Below are 16,556 nucleotides of genomic sequence, written 5' to 3'. Positions count from 1 at the left end.
CTCTGCATGTACTTAAAAGGTATGTTTGCATTTTCTAAGTCAGTTCGGCCTTCCTCATTTGCGCGTATGCATGGTCTGAGGCAGTTCTAAATTTGTTCGCAGAGTAAGAACAAATTCGGGTAAGAAAATATTGATGAATCCCGGATTTGTGCGTCAAACGATCGTACGCACAGTTTAAGCACAGATTTGTGCGTACGCACTGTTTGTGAATGAGGCCCATTGTTTTTCTTCACGGTTCAAATGAAAGGAAAACATATATTATTTAAGTGAAATGCAATTTTATTGTTGAAACAAGTACAGAAACAACATTTTGTTAACTTTTCAGTTTACTGAATTTTTATATCTGTGCCAGTGAGGTGCAGCAGTGAAGCAACTTGATGGTATGACAGTGATTTCTTTCAGTGTAAACACAATTATTTAAAAGGTCATTTAAAAATAAGATTTCGTAGTTTTAAACAGTTGGGTACAAAGTGTGACCTTGATATGACCCTCATGGATGTGTAGTGACACACACTGATCGATTCATCATCCCGTCTGTTGAAGGTTTTATTCATTTATTTATTTTGTAGTAAAACAAGGATCTAAATTACAGTTGTTCCCTGAGAAAGAACTCTGAAGTTGTAGTAATTTGTAAACATTTTTGATTCAGGCTTTTTTTGTGACACAAAACTGTAGATGTAAGTGATTTTGAAACAGACCTACAGTGTATAATGAACTCTATATGATCCTCTTTGATTTGGTTTTTGGTATTTTTATGTGAGGTGGCAACAGATTTATTTTCTTGTTGCGTTCCCCCTCTGTGCCACATCACACTGACAGGTCTGACGACTGAACAGCTAAAAGGTTTCCAGTTTAAGTGAAGACACACACAGACACAGACACACACACGCACCCTGCCCGTGTCACCTCACAGCCAGCCGTCTGAGGAGAAGTCCCGCCTCAGCTGCTGAGCCTCGGCCTCTGTGAGCGGCTGAAGAGGTGATCGACAGGCGCCGCCGTGGAAACCAAACCACTCCATCGCCTGCTTGAGGGCGGGAACACCCAACTTCCTGGTCACCTAGCAACACAGAGCACCAATCAGCCTCCACACACCCCCAACAGAAAACTGCAGTGTGGTTTCAAAGCTTTATCAATAACGACACTTTAAAATCAGACATGTTTACTATTGATCGATCGATATTTGGCTGCGGAGCTCCATCCAGACGGCGTGCCACTTGATATTCGAGTGAAGCTGGATTTTCATGATGCAGCATGTGGAGGTGTTTGCGTGGTAGATTGATGCTGTTAGGGCAGCGACATTTAACACACCTTAACAGGCACATTTGTAGCCTGGAGCAAATTATTCAGAGCTGTTTCCTCACACATCTCACGGCTCTGAGAACACACAGCGCACAACTCTCACATTTAACTTGGAGCTGTTGTTAAGTGCCTGCTGTGGTCTCATTGTCATTCAGTATCATGTGGTGTGGAAGTTAACTAAGGTCTCAACAACAGAACACACAACTTTGTCTTGAAGTAAACTGTTTTTACTTGTGTGTTCTGTCACTCTAAAATATCTGGTGTTTAATGTTAAAACAATTCGGTTTAGAAAGAGTTCACCAAACAACTCTTCTTTAAAAATGACCATGGTAGGTATTTAATATTGTGTTATCTATCATACTGTCTTGGAGGATATATATTTTTCAAATTGCAGAAATATTTTTTTGATTTTAAGTTTTAAATTGTGTTATTTTGTTTGTAGTTCTTTCCAGGAGTACTTGAATAAAACACTAAAAAGTCAACTTAAAGGGGAACTTTGCTACTGTTCAACCTTGGACTTTTTTTCCCAGTGGTTTGTGTCTAAGTGACTAATGGGAGCAACAGTTTTTGAAACGGGTCTAGTATTAAGTGAGAGTGCCACAGCCAGCAGTGACAAAACCAGCATTTGTGCAACATCCCTTTACATCCACTAAAAGTGTTTGTTTTTGCCCAAACCCGGCTCAGATTATTTTTCCAAGTGTCTGACAACATAATGGAAAGGATCCCTACTGAGACAGACCTTTCTGTTAAAGAGTAAGATCCTTTATGTTTAACCAAAAACAGCCTCAATATAGTTATCGTCAGACCCACCAGACTCCATTTAAATAAACAGTCATTTTAGCGTGTACAGATCCAGCCTATTTTCACATCTAACTGGGTGAGTTAAGGGTTCATTTCAACTAAACTAGAGTTGGTGATTGTTGGAACTGTGAAAAGACGAACAAAAACAACTTTTGTGAGTTTTATTTTGTTTCTGTCCGCTATGAATAAAACGTGTTTTGTTAAGATAAAATTACTGATTATTTAAATGGAGTGTGGTGGTTTTTGGTGATAGCAATTTCAGGCTGTTTCCAGTTAAACATAAAGGATCTAACTCTCTGACAAAAAAGTCTATCTCTGTGGGGATACTTTCCACAATGTTGCCAGAGACTTAGAATAATAATCTGAGTCTGTCACTGGCAAAAACAAGCACTTTTAGCAGACGTACTGTACATGGTGCACAAATGCCTGAAGTAGTCACACTGCAGCTTGCTTTACCGCTGCCAGTTGCAGTGCTCTCACTCCATACTGAACCAGTGTCAAAATGTTTTGTTCCCATTCATCACTTAGAGACAAAAACATGGGAAAAAATACCAAAATTACCCTTCATGTAAAGGACGAAGTCCCATCTTGTGTTATATTTACATTGATGAGGGTGGTTTTAATTGTAATTTGGACTAGTTTTACTTTGTCTGGATCACAGTATGTGGAAATGTCATATGCACACCAGAGGGAAGTTGTCTTTTTTTCTGGGTACTGGACTTTATAAATAGATTTGGCAGAGGCATTTAAGACATTTAAGATTTTTGAAACATCAAATTCAGCAAATTAACTTTTTTTTTAAGAATGCAAGTCTTGATAGCAAAGAATCCTACAAGCCTACAAAGCAGCAATGTTTAGCCTCAAAACAGCTGTCGTTTGTCTTCGCCTCGTACAGTTTAATGCAACCAGTGAGGTTATTTCGGGCTCCAGATCAGTTCTAGAAATGTGACTAAACCTTCAGTCTGTCACTATTTGTGGGAGTTTGTTCTGCGGCTCGGCAGATAAAAGCGTCCACTGTGCAGCAGATGGTACTCACAGCAGCGTTGGGCTCGATGAGACGCTGCTGCAGGACTCTGGCTTCCTCCCAGCGACCAGACACACACAGACGCTCCAACTCACACAGCTCCTGGCCCAGCACGTTAGCCAGCGCACACACTCCGCCAACCGCACCTAGACACACAGATCACAATTGAGAGAGTTGAAGGATTAAGATAAAGAATTTTTTTCCTTTTCCTCCTTCCTTTTAGTTTTCTGTCGTTATACAATAATATATTGTTATACAGTGACATATGTTCTTGACCCTTCAAACCTCAACGTCTTTTCCTTGTAACAGAATTTGTCTTAATAAAAAGGAATAAAAGAGTAAACAAGACTAGAGCCACACTAACGGCTCTGTGAGGCCGTACACACACTGTGCACAGTGGTGCTGTGAACATCGACATGCCAACATGTTCACAATGCTATCATGCTGATTTTTAGCATGTACAGTACAGGCCAAAAGTTTGGACACACCTTCTCATTCAATGCATTTTCTTTATTTTCATGACTATTTACATTGTAGATTCTCACTGAAGGCATCAAAACTATGAATGAACACATGTGGAGTTATGTACTTAACAAAAAAAGCTGAAATAACTGAAAACATGTTTTATATTCTAGTTTCTTCAAAATAGCCACCCTTTGCTCTGATTACTGCTTTGCACACTCTTGGCATTCTCTCCATGAGCTTCAAGAGGTAGTCACCTGAAATGGTTTTCCAACAGTCTTGAAGGAGTTCCCAGAGGTGTTTAGCACTTGTTGGCCCCTTTGCCTTCACTCTGCGGTCCAGCTCACCCCAAACCATCTGGATTGGGTTCAGGTCCGGTGACTGTGGAGGCCAGGTCATCTGCCGCAGCACTCCATCACTCTCCTTCTTGGTCAAATAGCCCTTACACAGCCTGGAGGTGTGTTTGGGGTCACTGTCCTGTTGAAAAATAAATGATCGTCCAACTAAACGCAAACCGGATGGGATGGCATGTCGCTGCAGGATGCTGTGGTAGCCACGCTGGTTCAGTGTGCCTTCAATTTTGAATAAATCCCCAACAGTGTCACCAGCAAAACACCCCCACACCATCACACCTCCTCCTCCATGCTTCACAGTGGGAACCAGGCATGTGGAATCCATCCGTTCACCTTTTCTGCGTCTCACAGAGACACGGCGGTTGGAACCAAAGATCTCAAATTTGGACTCATCAGACCAAAGCACAGATTTCCACTGGTCTAATGTCCATTCCTTGTGTTTCTTGACCCAAACAAATCTCTTCTGCTTGTTGCCTCTCCTTAGCAGTGGTTTCCTAGCAGCTATTTGACCATGAAGGCCTGATTGGCGCAGTCTCCTCTTAACAGTTGTTCTAGAGATGGGTCTGCTGCTAGAACTCTGTGTGGCATTCATCTGGTCTCTGATCTGAGCTGCTGTTAACTTGCCATTTCTGAGGCTGGTGACTCGGATGAACTTATCCTCAGAAGCAGAGGTGACTCTTGGTCTTCCTTTCCTGGGTCGGTCCTCATGTGTGCCAGTTTTGTTGTAGCGCTTGATGGTTTTTGCGACTCCACTTGGGGACACATTTAAAGTTTTTGCAATTTTCCAGACTGACTGACCTTCATTTCTTAAAGTAATGATGGCCACTCGTTTTTCTTTAGTTAGCTGATTGGTTCTTGCCATAATATGAATTTTAACAGTTGTCCAATAGGGCTGTCGGCTGTGTATTAACCTGACTTCTGCACAACACAACTGATGGTCCCAACCCCATTGATAAAGCAAGAAATTCCACTAATTAACCCTGATAAGGCACACCTGTGAAGTGGAAACCATTTCAGGTGACTACCTCTTGAAGCTCATGGAGAGAATGCCAAGAGTGTGCAAAGCAGTAATCAGAGCAAAGGGTGGCTATTTTGAAGAAACTAGAATATAAAACATGTTTTCAGTTATTTCACCTGTTTTTGTTAAGTACATAACTCCACATGTTCATTCATAGTTTTGATGCCTTCAGTGAGAATCTACAATGTAAATAGTCATGAAAATAAAGAAAACGCATTGAATGAGAAGGTGTGTCCAAACTTTTGGCCTGTACTGTATATAGTTAATCATGACCACCAGGATGTTAGCATGTTAACATTCACTAATTAGCAGGAAACACAAAGTACAGTTGAGGCTGATGGGAATGTCAGGAATTGCAGGAATTTACAGTATAACAGTACAAATTTGAATTTAGATCTGATGATTGTGTTGGATGGAAAATGAAGGGATCAGTTATTAAGATATTTCACTTGAAACCACTCGTCAGCCTCGTGGTGGCGCTAGAGAAGTCAGGGGATCACCACAGTCATGAGGTCTGCGCCAAATTTTCTACCAATCTATCTAATAAATGTTGAGATATTTCCCAGAGTAGGTGAATACGTTGACCAGTTGCTGCCACTAGGGGATCACCAAAATCATTGGGGTCCATCCTCAGGAAACCATGCATGTCTACACAAGATTTAAATGCAATTGATCCAATAGTAGCTGAGATACTTCATTCTGGAGCAAAGGGATGGACAGACTGACTGACACTGCCATCTGTAGAATCATGCGGCTGACAAAGAAAATATGTTAAAGGTCAACTGTGTAGGATTTAGGGACATCTATTTACAGTAATGGTATATAATACTCATAACCATGTTTTCATTAGTTCATAACCACCAGAAAATAAGAATCTTTGTTTTCGTAACCTTAAAATGAGCTGTTTGTATCTACGTACTGAGCAGGTCCTCTTCCACAGAGTCCGCCATGCTTTCCTACTTTAGACAAACATTGGCTCTAGATAGGGCCAGAGGCCATTGCTAAGTCAAGCTGACTGACGTTTGAGTATTTTTCTGCATCTGTGTCACCTTGGCTGGTTTCACCACGTGTTGCCCCACATGTTTAGAACACTAGCCGCAGTCCTGAGTCTATTCATGCCCCACACCTCTCAAAGTGAAAACTGGACCCAGTTTCCACAAGCTACACATCTTCAGAGCATTCTTACACTATCAGAACACAAATCACGAGAAAAATTAACCTTCTTAGAGTCCTGTCTCTATATTAGCAACACACTCTCGCGAGATCTGGCAACAAAGAATCTCTTCTCTCTGTTGGTGCCGGAAATTTAAATAGACTTAAATGTCCAACCACGACTTAAAGGTTAAGCTGGGGCTGGTGAGCGAGAGGAGACCACGGCCAATAAAGAGACTGGACATGTATACCATTTCATACCACTGGCGCAGCTTGTAATACCTTATCTTTTGTTACGGTATCTTTGATTGGGCTGTACTAGTTTTCCATCAGCCATTGGAGTTCTCCTACATGCTTGGTACACACGAAAACTTTCAGTTCTGCAACCACACCGCTAAATGTCCCTAAATCTGACACACTGCACCTTTAATAGAAATACAGAAATGGAAACTTAAAAACGCACACAGCAAAAGATCTGTATGTGTTTTATCTACCTAAACTAAGTAGTTCTCATCTTTGCTTACACCTGAAATTCACCTTTGCACCCTTCAAATTTGCCTCAATTTTCTGGGGTGGTCACCAGCAAGGAAACAGAAATGACAGTGAAGAAAACTGGACTCACCAACAATACATCTCTTTAGTTTGTTTTTTTTTTTTGCTATAAAACATCAGATTTTGCTACACAGTGACCTAAAGCCATCTCACAGGATTCATGGGTAACGAAGGTCATATTTCTGCACACTAACCTGCTCCAGCTTTCAAAGCCTCTACTCTTATTCACAAGCAGGTGTTAAAATGTGGTTTCATATTCATGTTAAGTTGAAGGAGGTGACCTGATAAATCACGTTTGATCAGTTCACTGTGTGCAATCACTTAACTCACACCATGTTTAGAATATTAAATGTTCCATCCACCAATCATGCACGGTGCGCTAAAACATTAGCATGCATTGCAGCGAGGTACAAGAAGCACTTGAGTTGCCCAAGAGGTCGGAGAATTTCCGCAACCAGCAGAGAAGCATGTAAACCTTCAGCTGGAGTTTTCACCTGACGTGTGGACTGAATTCAGTGTTAAGATGAAACAGAGCAGAAAAGACTGAGGTACATTTTCTACCTGATGTTAAGACGAATATATATTCCTCTTAAATAAAGCCATCCATCAATCTCCTTGTTTCACAGTTTTGCTGTCAACACACAGACGTAAATGATTCATTGACAACAGCCATCGTTTGAGATACAAGTCCAGCGTTTCAGCCTTCTATCCTGTTCTTTTTATTTCCTGACAGATCAGGCAGTAGCTTCATATGATGTCTGTTTTTTTATTTACTGAGCTATATACACACACATTTTCCAAGGCAATAAGATACCATGGCCTTTCAGTGTGACATCTCATTGTCTGTGTCTGGTGGAGGAGAAAAGCAGGGAGTCAGCCTCCGTCCGCGGCCTTGGAGTTGTTGTTGTTGTTGTTGTGGATAGACGAGCCGGCGGCTGCTGATGGGCGGATTTTCTGTCTGATTTATGTTTCTGTGGCCCGCCACCGCGCAGATCACACAGCTGACAGCAGCTTACCTAATGCCGCTGACTGACAGGCGAGCTGTGCTGCGAGTGACAGCTCGTGAACAGAGACAGTAAGGCTGGACTAAGACAGACGATTCAAAATGTCCAGGAGAAGTGGGAGAACAGTGAGGCGAGGTTTGTAGGACAGAAGCAACTGAAACAGATCTCTACCAACAACACACAAACACACATTCACACTGACTAAATAATTGTCATAATCAATTAACTCTTTCACAATTAATGCCATGAAAATAAAAATATACTGACTACTTTTGACTGATAGATCCTTGCAATACATTTTATAGAGGTGTAATGCATTTGTTAAAAAAAAGTGAATTAACAAAATTATGATCTCAGAATTATGAGAAAGGTTTTCATGGAAAAAAACTATTTTTTTTTTTACTGGATTAATGAGATCATTATCTCAGAATTTTGAGAAAAGTAGAAGACATGATTGCCCTGTAAATTTAAGCTTTGCTGAATTTAAAGCTATAGTTGGTAATGTTGGAGAGCTAGCAAGATTTGAAAGCAGCACCTCCTCTAAGCTCCACCCCCTCCTCTCCCTCCCGTCAGTGCTCCGTCCAAAGCCACGGCCCCACACAAACTTGAACGCGCATCCTGCAGTAGGAGTCAGCAGGGCAGAGGAGAGCCGAGTAAAATAACAAATCCCCCCGAAGCAAACAAATAATTACCTGTCCAACAGAAAGACAGGCATCACTTTTCAGGCCCTTCAGCTCCCTCAGTTGTCTCCACCGTTCAAAAGCTGCACCGATGTTGATGTCTGGTTTGTCCTCTCACTTTATTCAAAGCCTTTTTCGTCGCAGCCTTTTCTGCCTCCGACTTTCTTTTCTCAGCCTGTTTAGCGGGGCGAGCCGTTACAAGTAACGCTGGAAGTAGTACTTTTGGCTGCATTTTCTCTGCCATTGTTCAGCAAACTCCTGCTAACTCGGTATTTCTGCTGAGGAGTGTGCTGAATATTTCCGGCAACGGTGACACGTGATGAGTGCACGCAGGGAGGAGGGAGGGAGGGAGGGACGGAGGGGGGCTCGGGCAGGACGAGACATGAAGGCAACTGATTGGCTCTTTCCATTCGCACCGAAAGGCAGGGATTGGTCAGAGTTTTTACAGGCCTGCAGCTGCCACAGAGGTCAGATGTTTTTCGTTCCTTTTTCTGAACACATTATGTATTGACTACTCTCAGGATGGAAGGACCATTTCACCCAGTATAACAAGAAGTGTTTCTGAACAGGATTACCAACTATAGCTTTAAGAGATTATGATCTCTTTATGTAATTCTGAGATAATACATTTGTTAATGCAGAGAAACGGGGCAAACATTTTTTCCCCATGAAAACGTTTCTCAGAGTTGTGAAAACAGTTTTCATGTAATTAAGTTCTGCTCTTGTTTTTCCTGAATTAATTAAGATAATCCTCTCAGAATTATGAGAAAGGTTTTCATGGAAAAATATGCTTGCTATACTGAATTAATGAGCTTATCATCTCGAATAAACTTTTCATGAAAAAAAAAAAGTTTTTCTGAGTTAAGAAGGTAATTATTTCAGAATTACGAGTAATGTTTGCATGAAAAAAATGCTGTTTTTTTAATTAATGACATCTTTATCTCAGTATTCTAAGAGAGGTATTCATGAAAATAAATGTTGCTATTGTTTTCCTGAATCAAAAAGACTGTTGTGTAAATTCTAGTTTTTCTGAACTAACAAGATTATAATCTCTTTATATAATTCTGAGATAATAATCTCATTAATACAGAGAAACGGGGCAAATATTTTTTCCCATGACAACTTTTTTTTGGAATTCTGCGACAATAATCTCATTGTAGTCTGTAGCTCTAAAGCCTGATTTATGGTCCTGCGGCGTACCTACAACGTACCTACGTCATTGCCATGATGCTGTCGTGAACCCTTCGAACTTCTCTGTCACTCCATTTCGTCGCGGTGCAATTCACCGCCAGAGCGGTAGGAGGCTGCGTTCCTTTCCTGAATGGTTATTGTCGTCTCTAGTTGATTCTTTGTTTAGCTTTCGGCTTTTCCGGTCACAGAGAAATGAACACGGAGCACGGACTGATGGCTCCGTCCGTATCCGTATCCGTATCCGTATTGAACGTTGCGCATAAATGGGCCTTAATACTGCAACATCTATATCGCAACAGAAGATGTTTAAAGATGGCGGGGATGGCGCAATCTGGAAATACTGAACCGGAAATGCTTTGCTACCAAGCAAACCAAACACAGCCCTCTGGGTCTGCGCTGGGTCTGCGTCGTCTCGACGTGTAGTTACATTTTTGGGGAGGTGCACGTCAGGCTACGCCGGGGGCTACGGCGAGCCTTCTGCATAGCCACGTACCCTACGATGTAGCGATATCGTTGATTTAACGCAGGACCATAAATCAGGCTTAACTGCCTCTCTGTGGACCGTGCTCACGTGTGTGCGCTTCGGTGAGACCATGAGACATGGGCACCGCCTTCATGTGTGATCACGTGCTTTTGCTGGTCTCGCGCGCACATGTGAGCTTGGTGTACCCAGAAGCAGTTAGAGCTGCAGGCTACAATGAGACTAAAAACAGAGTTCAAATGACGTGTTTCCAAACAACTTCTTATGTCGGGGCTTCAGGACACTGGGATCACTACGGACGAGCAGTATGGAGATATTTTGTGGTTTCAATTATGTGTTTTTTGGACGTTTGAATCTGGGGCACCCAGCCTGCATTAGGTGGAGTTGTGTTGCTACCCCCTCTCCCCTGGGATCTCCGCAAGGGATGTGAGGACTCTAAAACTTCACCTGAGCCTCCCTCGGCATGAGGGTGAGTAGATAATGGCTGAATTTTCATTTTTGGGTGCACTATCCCTTTAAGGGAACAGCTGAAGATGCGCTTTCTTGCCAAGAGTTGCATGAGAAAACTGAAACCGATCTCATGTTGTGTTACACATATAATGCACGAAGGCAATTAGCTTAGCATAGTGTCTAAATGTTTGTGAATGGGGGCCAGATTAGATGATGTAAAATACCTGGAGGCCAGGTGCTTCTCGCAACATATGAGAGAAACGTAACTTTTTCAGTAAGAAAGTATTCAACCTTCCACCGCTCCTAGTGGCGACCCTCGATGTCAGCTTTATGCCTCTTTGCTGTGGCCATGTCTGTTACCTAGCAAGAAATGTCCGTTGCTTGGTAACCGTTAGTTTGTTTGTCTACTGTCACCACCAACTTGTTAACCACATTAGTTCCACCTGCGCTGTATGATAGTGCTGCCATTGATTAACAAGTACTGTGTGGCAGGCTACTTACAGTATACTCAGAGAGACAAGCTACAGGCTATTTGAAATCAGTCTACTCTTTGGTATAGACCGCTGTGGACATGATGCAGCGACACAAAGGAGGAGAAACCTTCCACTGTAAGGCTCCAAGATAAACATTATTCTCTGTCTTCTGCTTGTTTGTGATGAATTTGCAGTTCACAGATACTTAATACGACACAGTCTCTGGCTTTTGATTGATATCTAGCGCTGGCAAAAAATGTTGTTGCACATTTCTGATCCTCTGTTTGCACCTTCGTTAACGCTCCGCTGAACCCAGTACACACTTTAAAAATGTATATGGAAAAAAGAAAATGAATTGTCACATATTCGTAATAAACAGCCTAATCTGAATCTACTGACATCATTCTGAGTTGAGTACAGCCCTACTGATTAACATAACATTAACATGATAAAAGCAAATAAATAAACACAAGTTTCACAGTGTAAATAAACTGTAGTTAAGATGCCGACATCACCAGCAGTCCCACAACATGCAGATGGAATAATGTGCAAAACCTCTAAACAAAGAACAATTTCACAATTTTTAATAAATGTCCTTGCATAATAATGATATCAAAATCTGGATAACACTTTGGGCTTCACCCTATCTCTGTCAGAGAAACAGGAAAATCTTGACACCACATATTTTGGCTCCAATGTCTGACCTTCCCTTTGACAACCTTGCAAAACACAAGCAAGCTAAGTCTGCAGATTTCGAGACTTTAATGAGAATAGAAGTCAATGTGAGTGAACGATCCTAACTTTACTATCAGAGCTCTTTGTCATGCGGTTATAACAGGTTCTGACTGACAGGTATACGGCTGGGCCCTTTCAGCATTACTGTGGGGGCACTGAGAGCATGAATTCGGACATCAAAACTTGAATACACACTCACAGCATGAACAAATTATCATATCAATCACTCAGCATTACCTTGCTCTGCATTAGCTGTGTCTCTCACACACACACACACACACACACAGCCAATTACTCCCATATTTCAGTTATGGAGATGTGAACATGTCAGGGAGCAAAGATCAGAGAGCTGTGGAAGGGTGTGTGTGTGTGTGTGTGTGTGTGTGTGTGTGTGTGTGTGCATGTATATGTGTTAGGCAGGCCTGGCAGTGGGAGAACATGACTCATTAGGTTCTTGAGCATCATATTGATGCCTATACCCTAACGTGTTATCTAATCCAGCCTCACAGTACACTGTACGTGGCTGACATACCAAGAAGATAGAAGACTTCACTTCATAACGCTGCAGTGAAAGATTACTGATCTTTTTTTGATTCAACTTTTAATGAAAGACCACATGCTTCCCCGCAAGATGAGAAATTATACCACTTTTGGCCACGCCGAGTCAAGCCATGCCACGTGGATTTGTTTTTACATTATCAGTTTAGATGCACAGTGCCATGCTGAGCCACACCAGAGATAGACCTTCTCCGGAGTTGGTCCAAAAGCTGGGCCCTCAAGTGGGTAGCAGTGACGTCTCGACAGCAGCCAATCCCCGACAACCCCCCTTCTGAAATGAGCCTTGTGTGTTCCAAGACTCTGCTCCCCTCTGTCTGCAGGAGACCAGGGAAAAAGGCGTTTTTCAAAGTCGCTGGGTGCTTTCACACCTGCCCTGTTTGGTTTGGTTCAATCAAACTCAAGTTTGCTTTCCCCCTCAGTGCGGTTTGTTTGGGCAGGTGTGAACACCGTAATCACACTCAGGTGCACACCAAAACAACTGGACCGAGACCTACTTGTAAGCAGTAACTCAGAGTGAGATTCAGATCAATATATATATATAAATCAACAGGTGATTTCCTTCTTTTAGCAAAATCCTACATGATTAAGTTGGATTTTTTTTTCCCACCTGGACTTTTATGCTCTGCCATTTCTCCTCTAATCATCACGCTGTAACCTGTGACAGGCTGTTATGATACCACAACTATCATACATTCACATATGGAGTTTTTTCACGTAGGTTTACATTACCAAAGGTTTATGAAAATATCACTCGACGACACCGACTCCCGTGTGCGCACGGCGAGAGATGAGAGGGAGAGACACTGTGCTGCTGCCAGAGGAGCTGCTGAATGAGTTCCCTCTGAGCGTTAAGTCACTAAAGGCCAAAACACACTGGTGGTGTCATGTGACGGCGGCGTCATTGACACGAGTCAAGTGCCGCCCCTAACACACACAAAAAGCGTCGCGCTGCGGGGCGTCAACCGGATTTCTATTGCACGCTCCAGTCCGTTAGGCTGGGAAGTACAAAATAGCGCTTTTTCAAGGGCGGCGACGCTGGAAAAATAGGACAATAGCGTAAAGTGCCGTGGCGCAGCACGTCAACGTGCATCAAGCCCCCGCCGGAAGTATAACATTCAGGACACCACAGTTTATTCCACACTACTGAAGCTGCTCGTATTTTTGGAACCGCGGGGGGGATTTGTATACAAAATGTACAGAAAGGTAAAATCACCAAGTTTTGAAAAAGTATTGCAATTTAATTTTGTCTTTGATGTTATTAAATCTTATATTATCTTTGTAATATGATTATCTTATATAATGTTATTACTATCCTAAAACATTCTCCAGGTCCTCTGAAACTCTGCAGGACTTATTTCCACCCTGCCCAGCAGCAGTACTGTGGCGAACGGCCCCTAACTGCGGGGAGAATGGAGCAGGCTTCCCCGGAGGTCCGCCACTTTTCCTGGTCCCTCTTCTCCACACTTTGGGCTCTAGTTTTGCAGACCAGCGGAGGCGGGGGCGCAGCGCACCTGCGCTTCGCCAACTGGGTGTGGCCAGGCGGATTTTGCAAGTTTGGCGCAACATGCGCGCTGGTGCAGCTACTCCTCTTTCCCACCTCTGTCCCTCCTACCTGCGCAAGTCAGAAAGAGGGAAGAGAGAAGGCGTGGAGTGGGTTTTACACACATCACACCAATCAAATGAGCCCCTCTCCTCGCCCTTAAATGTGCCGCACGACGGCATAATGAGAGTTTACTCAATTTACCATGGCAGAAGAGAACAGCAGCGTCAGACGGCCAAACTTCTCCCAGGAGGAAACTGATGTTTTGGTCCGGGAGGTCCAATCTCGCAGTGTCCGAATATACGGAACTGCGAGCAGACCTCCACGGGCTGATGATGCAAAGGTAGCCTGGGAGGAGGTCACCACAATTGTAAATCAATGTTGCGTTTCTCTCGTGCGCGCACTCTCTCTTTCTCTCTCGCAGTCTCACTCTGTTTCTTTTCTTTTGACTTTTCTAAGATGGCAGATGCTGAATATATACTCCCTATCTGATGCTGTGGCTGTTTGTGGTTGGCTGAGAGGGATGTGAACTCACTAGTTTGCAGCTGTTTAATCAAATCAGGTAGGGTTTCCATTACGCGTGCCAAACGGTGCCAATCCCCTTTGATCTGACATCAGATGTGACGGGACAGTCGGTATAGAGATACATTTATGTGCTGATTGCAGATAGCTGCATTGAATAGTGGTTTTTGGGTATTTATTGCACTGTTAATGTGCCTGATATTCTGGAAACCTGCCTGTGAGGTTTTGGTGACGTGTGCGCACTGTCCGCCGGTCAGCCAAACTTCGGCTTACACCGGCCTCGCTCCGCCTGCGCTGACAGTAGACCTGGTTTCAGATGGCGAGCTTTTAGCGCACCTTTGGCGAAGCCTTTTGGCACGAAACTGTCACTGCGTCAAGCTGGATCTGTCAACACCTCCCCCTGCTGCGCCACCACACCCATCTCAGCGCACCTCGGTCTGCCAAACTACCAAACTGAGCGCGCCTCGGGTTGGGCTGCTCGAAACTAGCTCTGCGCGGGGTTCGCCACCCTGCGCCACCCTGCGCCGCGCCGAGAAACTAGAGCCCTTTGACTTATTTCCACCCAGCCGACAGTGGGACTTAGATTCATTGTGCCGACAGTGGCTTGGAAAACCGCCCATAACCGTGTCACACGGGGAAGAGGGAAGAGGGAAGGTGGCGTTCCTCCAACATTTGCGGTTAGATTATCATATTTTTTTATTGACAAAAATATAGGCTGCTTCGGCTGATTTTTTTTATGCGCACATGTGCCCCTAAATATTTTTTACAGTTCGCACACACGTATTTTTAGTGGAGTGAAACGCTCCCACTGTCGCGCGCTGGATCTGGCAGCCTGAGCGCATCGGCACAAAACGCTACGGCGTTAGAGATATTATTTATATCATGAGAAGTCAATACTTTCGGCAGCCTAAATCTTTTATTTAGAAACTATGGCGGGTCAAATTAAACTATGGCGGGCCGCCATAGTTTCGTTAATTAATGGGAAACACTGCTGTATGACGTCAATATGTCAACAAGTTGAAATATTGTGAGTATCACAATATAAATCTTTCATGAGATATTACAAATGGCAGAAGAGAGACTATCTGGCACAAGACAGTAAAATCTGGGCTCATCCAACATTTCTCACTTTGTTTTCATAAAAAGTGTCTATCTTGTTGTGGTATAAAATTGCAAGCAAGGACTGTTTTGAAACCTCTTCACTGATGGTGCATTAACTAAGACGTGTGCAGCTCCAAAACCTGCCCAAATTCACAGTTTCCTTTCAACAAGGTCAATATTTGTTTATTATTGTCTTCTAAATACGTTTGCCACATAACCCAAGAATTCATTATCCAAGTCTTCAATCTCCTCAACTGCACCACCAGAGAGAGTTTAAATAACTTAAGCAAAAATAATTAGAGTTTACGTAATCTGCGTAACACATACGTAAGAGTTGCTTAAGTAGGAAATCAATCTAAAGTTGAGGACATGTGTAGGACATGTAGCCTGTGCAATTCAATATCAGAATGATGTCCCTAAAATTCTGCACATTCAGTAGACAGTGTCACACGATCCCTTCAGGGAGCTGCTGTTCATCTGGAGAGTGGGCGAAATCTGAAACAACAGGAAGTGACCCCCAAATGCAAAGGTTTATGGGTAGAAAGAGGCAGAGGTTATCACGCATAGCCATCAAAAAGTTATTTGTTATTTATGTGTTTCTTTATGCTTGTAATTGAGGACCAGAAATGAAAGATATACAAAAAGAAAACAAAGTCAACTTGTCCACTTTGGTTGGAGATAAAAAGAAAACAAAGAGTACAGGAGATCGCAGCCTGAGAGATGTGAAGGCTACCAACCGCTCCCCGTGAAGAACAGCGGCACAGTTAGTCCTGTTTAAGAGCTTCTTACCAACACAATAGGCGGCCATGAGAAACCCTGCTGAGCCCGCCAACACCTGGAAATCCTGCGTTTTGGTTTTGTGAACAATCAGGCCAATCCGTGAGATCTGAGGAACAAGTCAAAGAGAAACAGAGAGAAGAAAGTAAAAAATATGGATTGTTTCATCGTCATCACTCCTCCCTGCTGTCAGCACTAATATCTGCTGTAGTTTCTTTTTTTAAATCCCTGGAGATGCTGTCACTAGGGACGATGACAAATCCAACATCTCACAATGTAAACAAATCGCTCAAATTGAGACGAGCATCAACTCTTAACATGCTGGCGGTTTTGGGAGGAGGGGATCGTTCAAGATCCTGAACAGGAGTAGAAGGAGGAGGAGG

At 43.0% G+C, this 16,556-nt stretch overlaps 1 protein-coding gene across 1 annotated transcript in view; it reads right to left on the bottom strand.

Annotated features, from left to right (window-relative positions):
• Positions 1 to 261: 261 nt before the first annotated feature.
• hoga1 (4-hydroxy-2-oxoglutarate aldolase 1) overlaps positions 262 to 16,556 on the bottom strand; it is a 32,395-nt gene continuing 16,100 nt past the window's right edge. The window contains exons 5-7 of the mRNA XM_033623909.2: positions 16,186 to 16,282; positions 3,137 to 3,270; positions 262 to 1,057 (exon numbers count right to left, since the gene is read on the bottom strand). Coding sequence (XP_033479800.1) covers positions 908 to 1,057; positions 3,137 to 3,270; positions 16,186 to 16,282 — 381 coding nt within the window. The 3' untranslated portion in view covers positions 262 to 907. The remainder of the gene's footprint in view (positions 1,058 to 3,136; positions 3,271 to 16,185; positions 16,283 to 16,556) is intronic.

The sequence above is a fragment of the Epinephelus lanceolatus genome, chromosome 3 (genome assembly GCF_041903045.1).
Source record: "Epinephelus lanceolatus isolate andai-2023 chromosome 3, ASM4190304v1, whole genome shotgun sequence".
Classification (NCBI taxonomy): domain Eukaryota; kingdom Metazoa; phylum Chordata; class Actinopteri; order Perciformes; family Serranidae; genus Epinephelus; species Epinephelus lanceolatus.
This window is presented reverse-complemented; position numbering and strand designations above follow the sequence as displayed.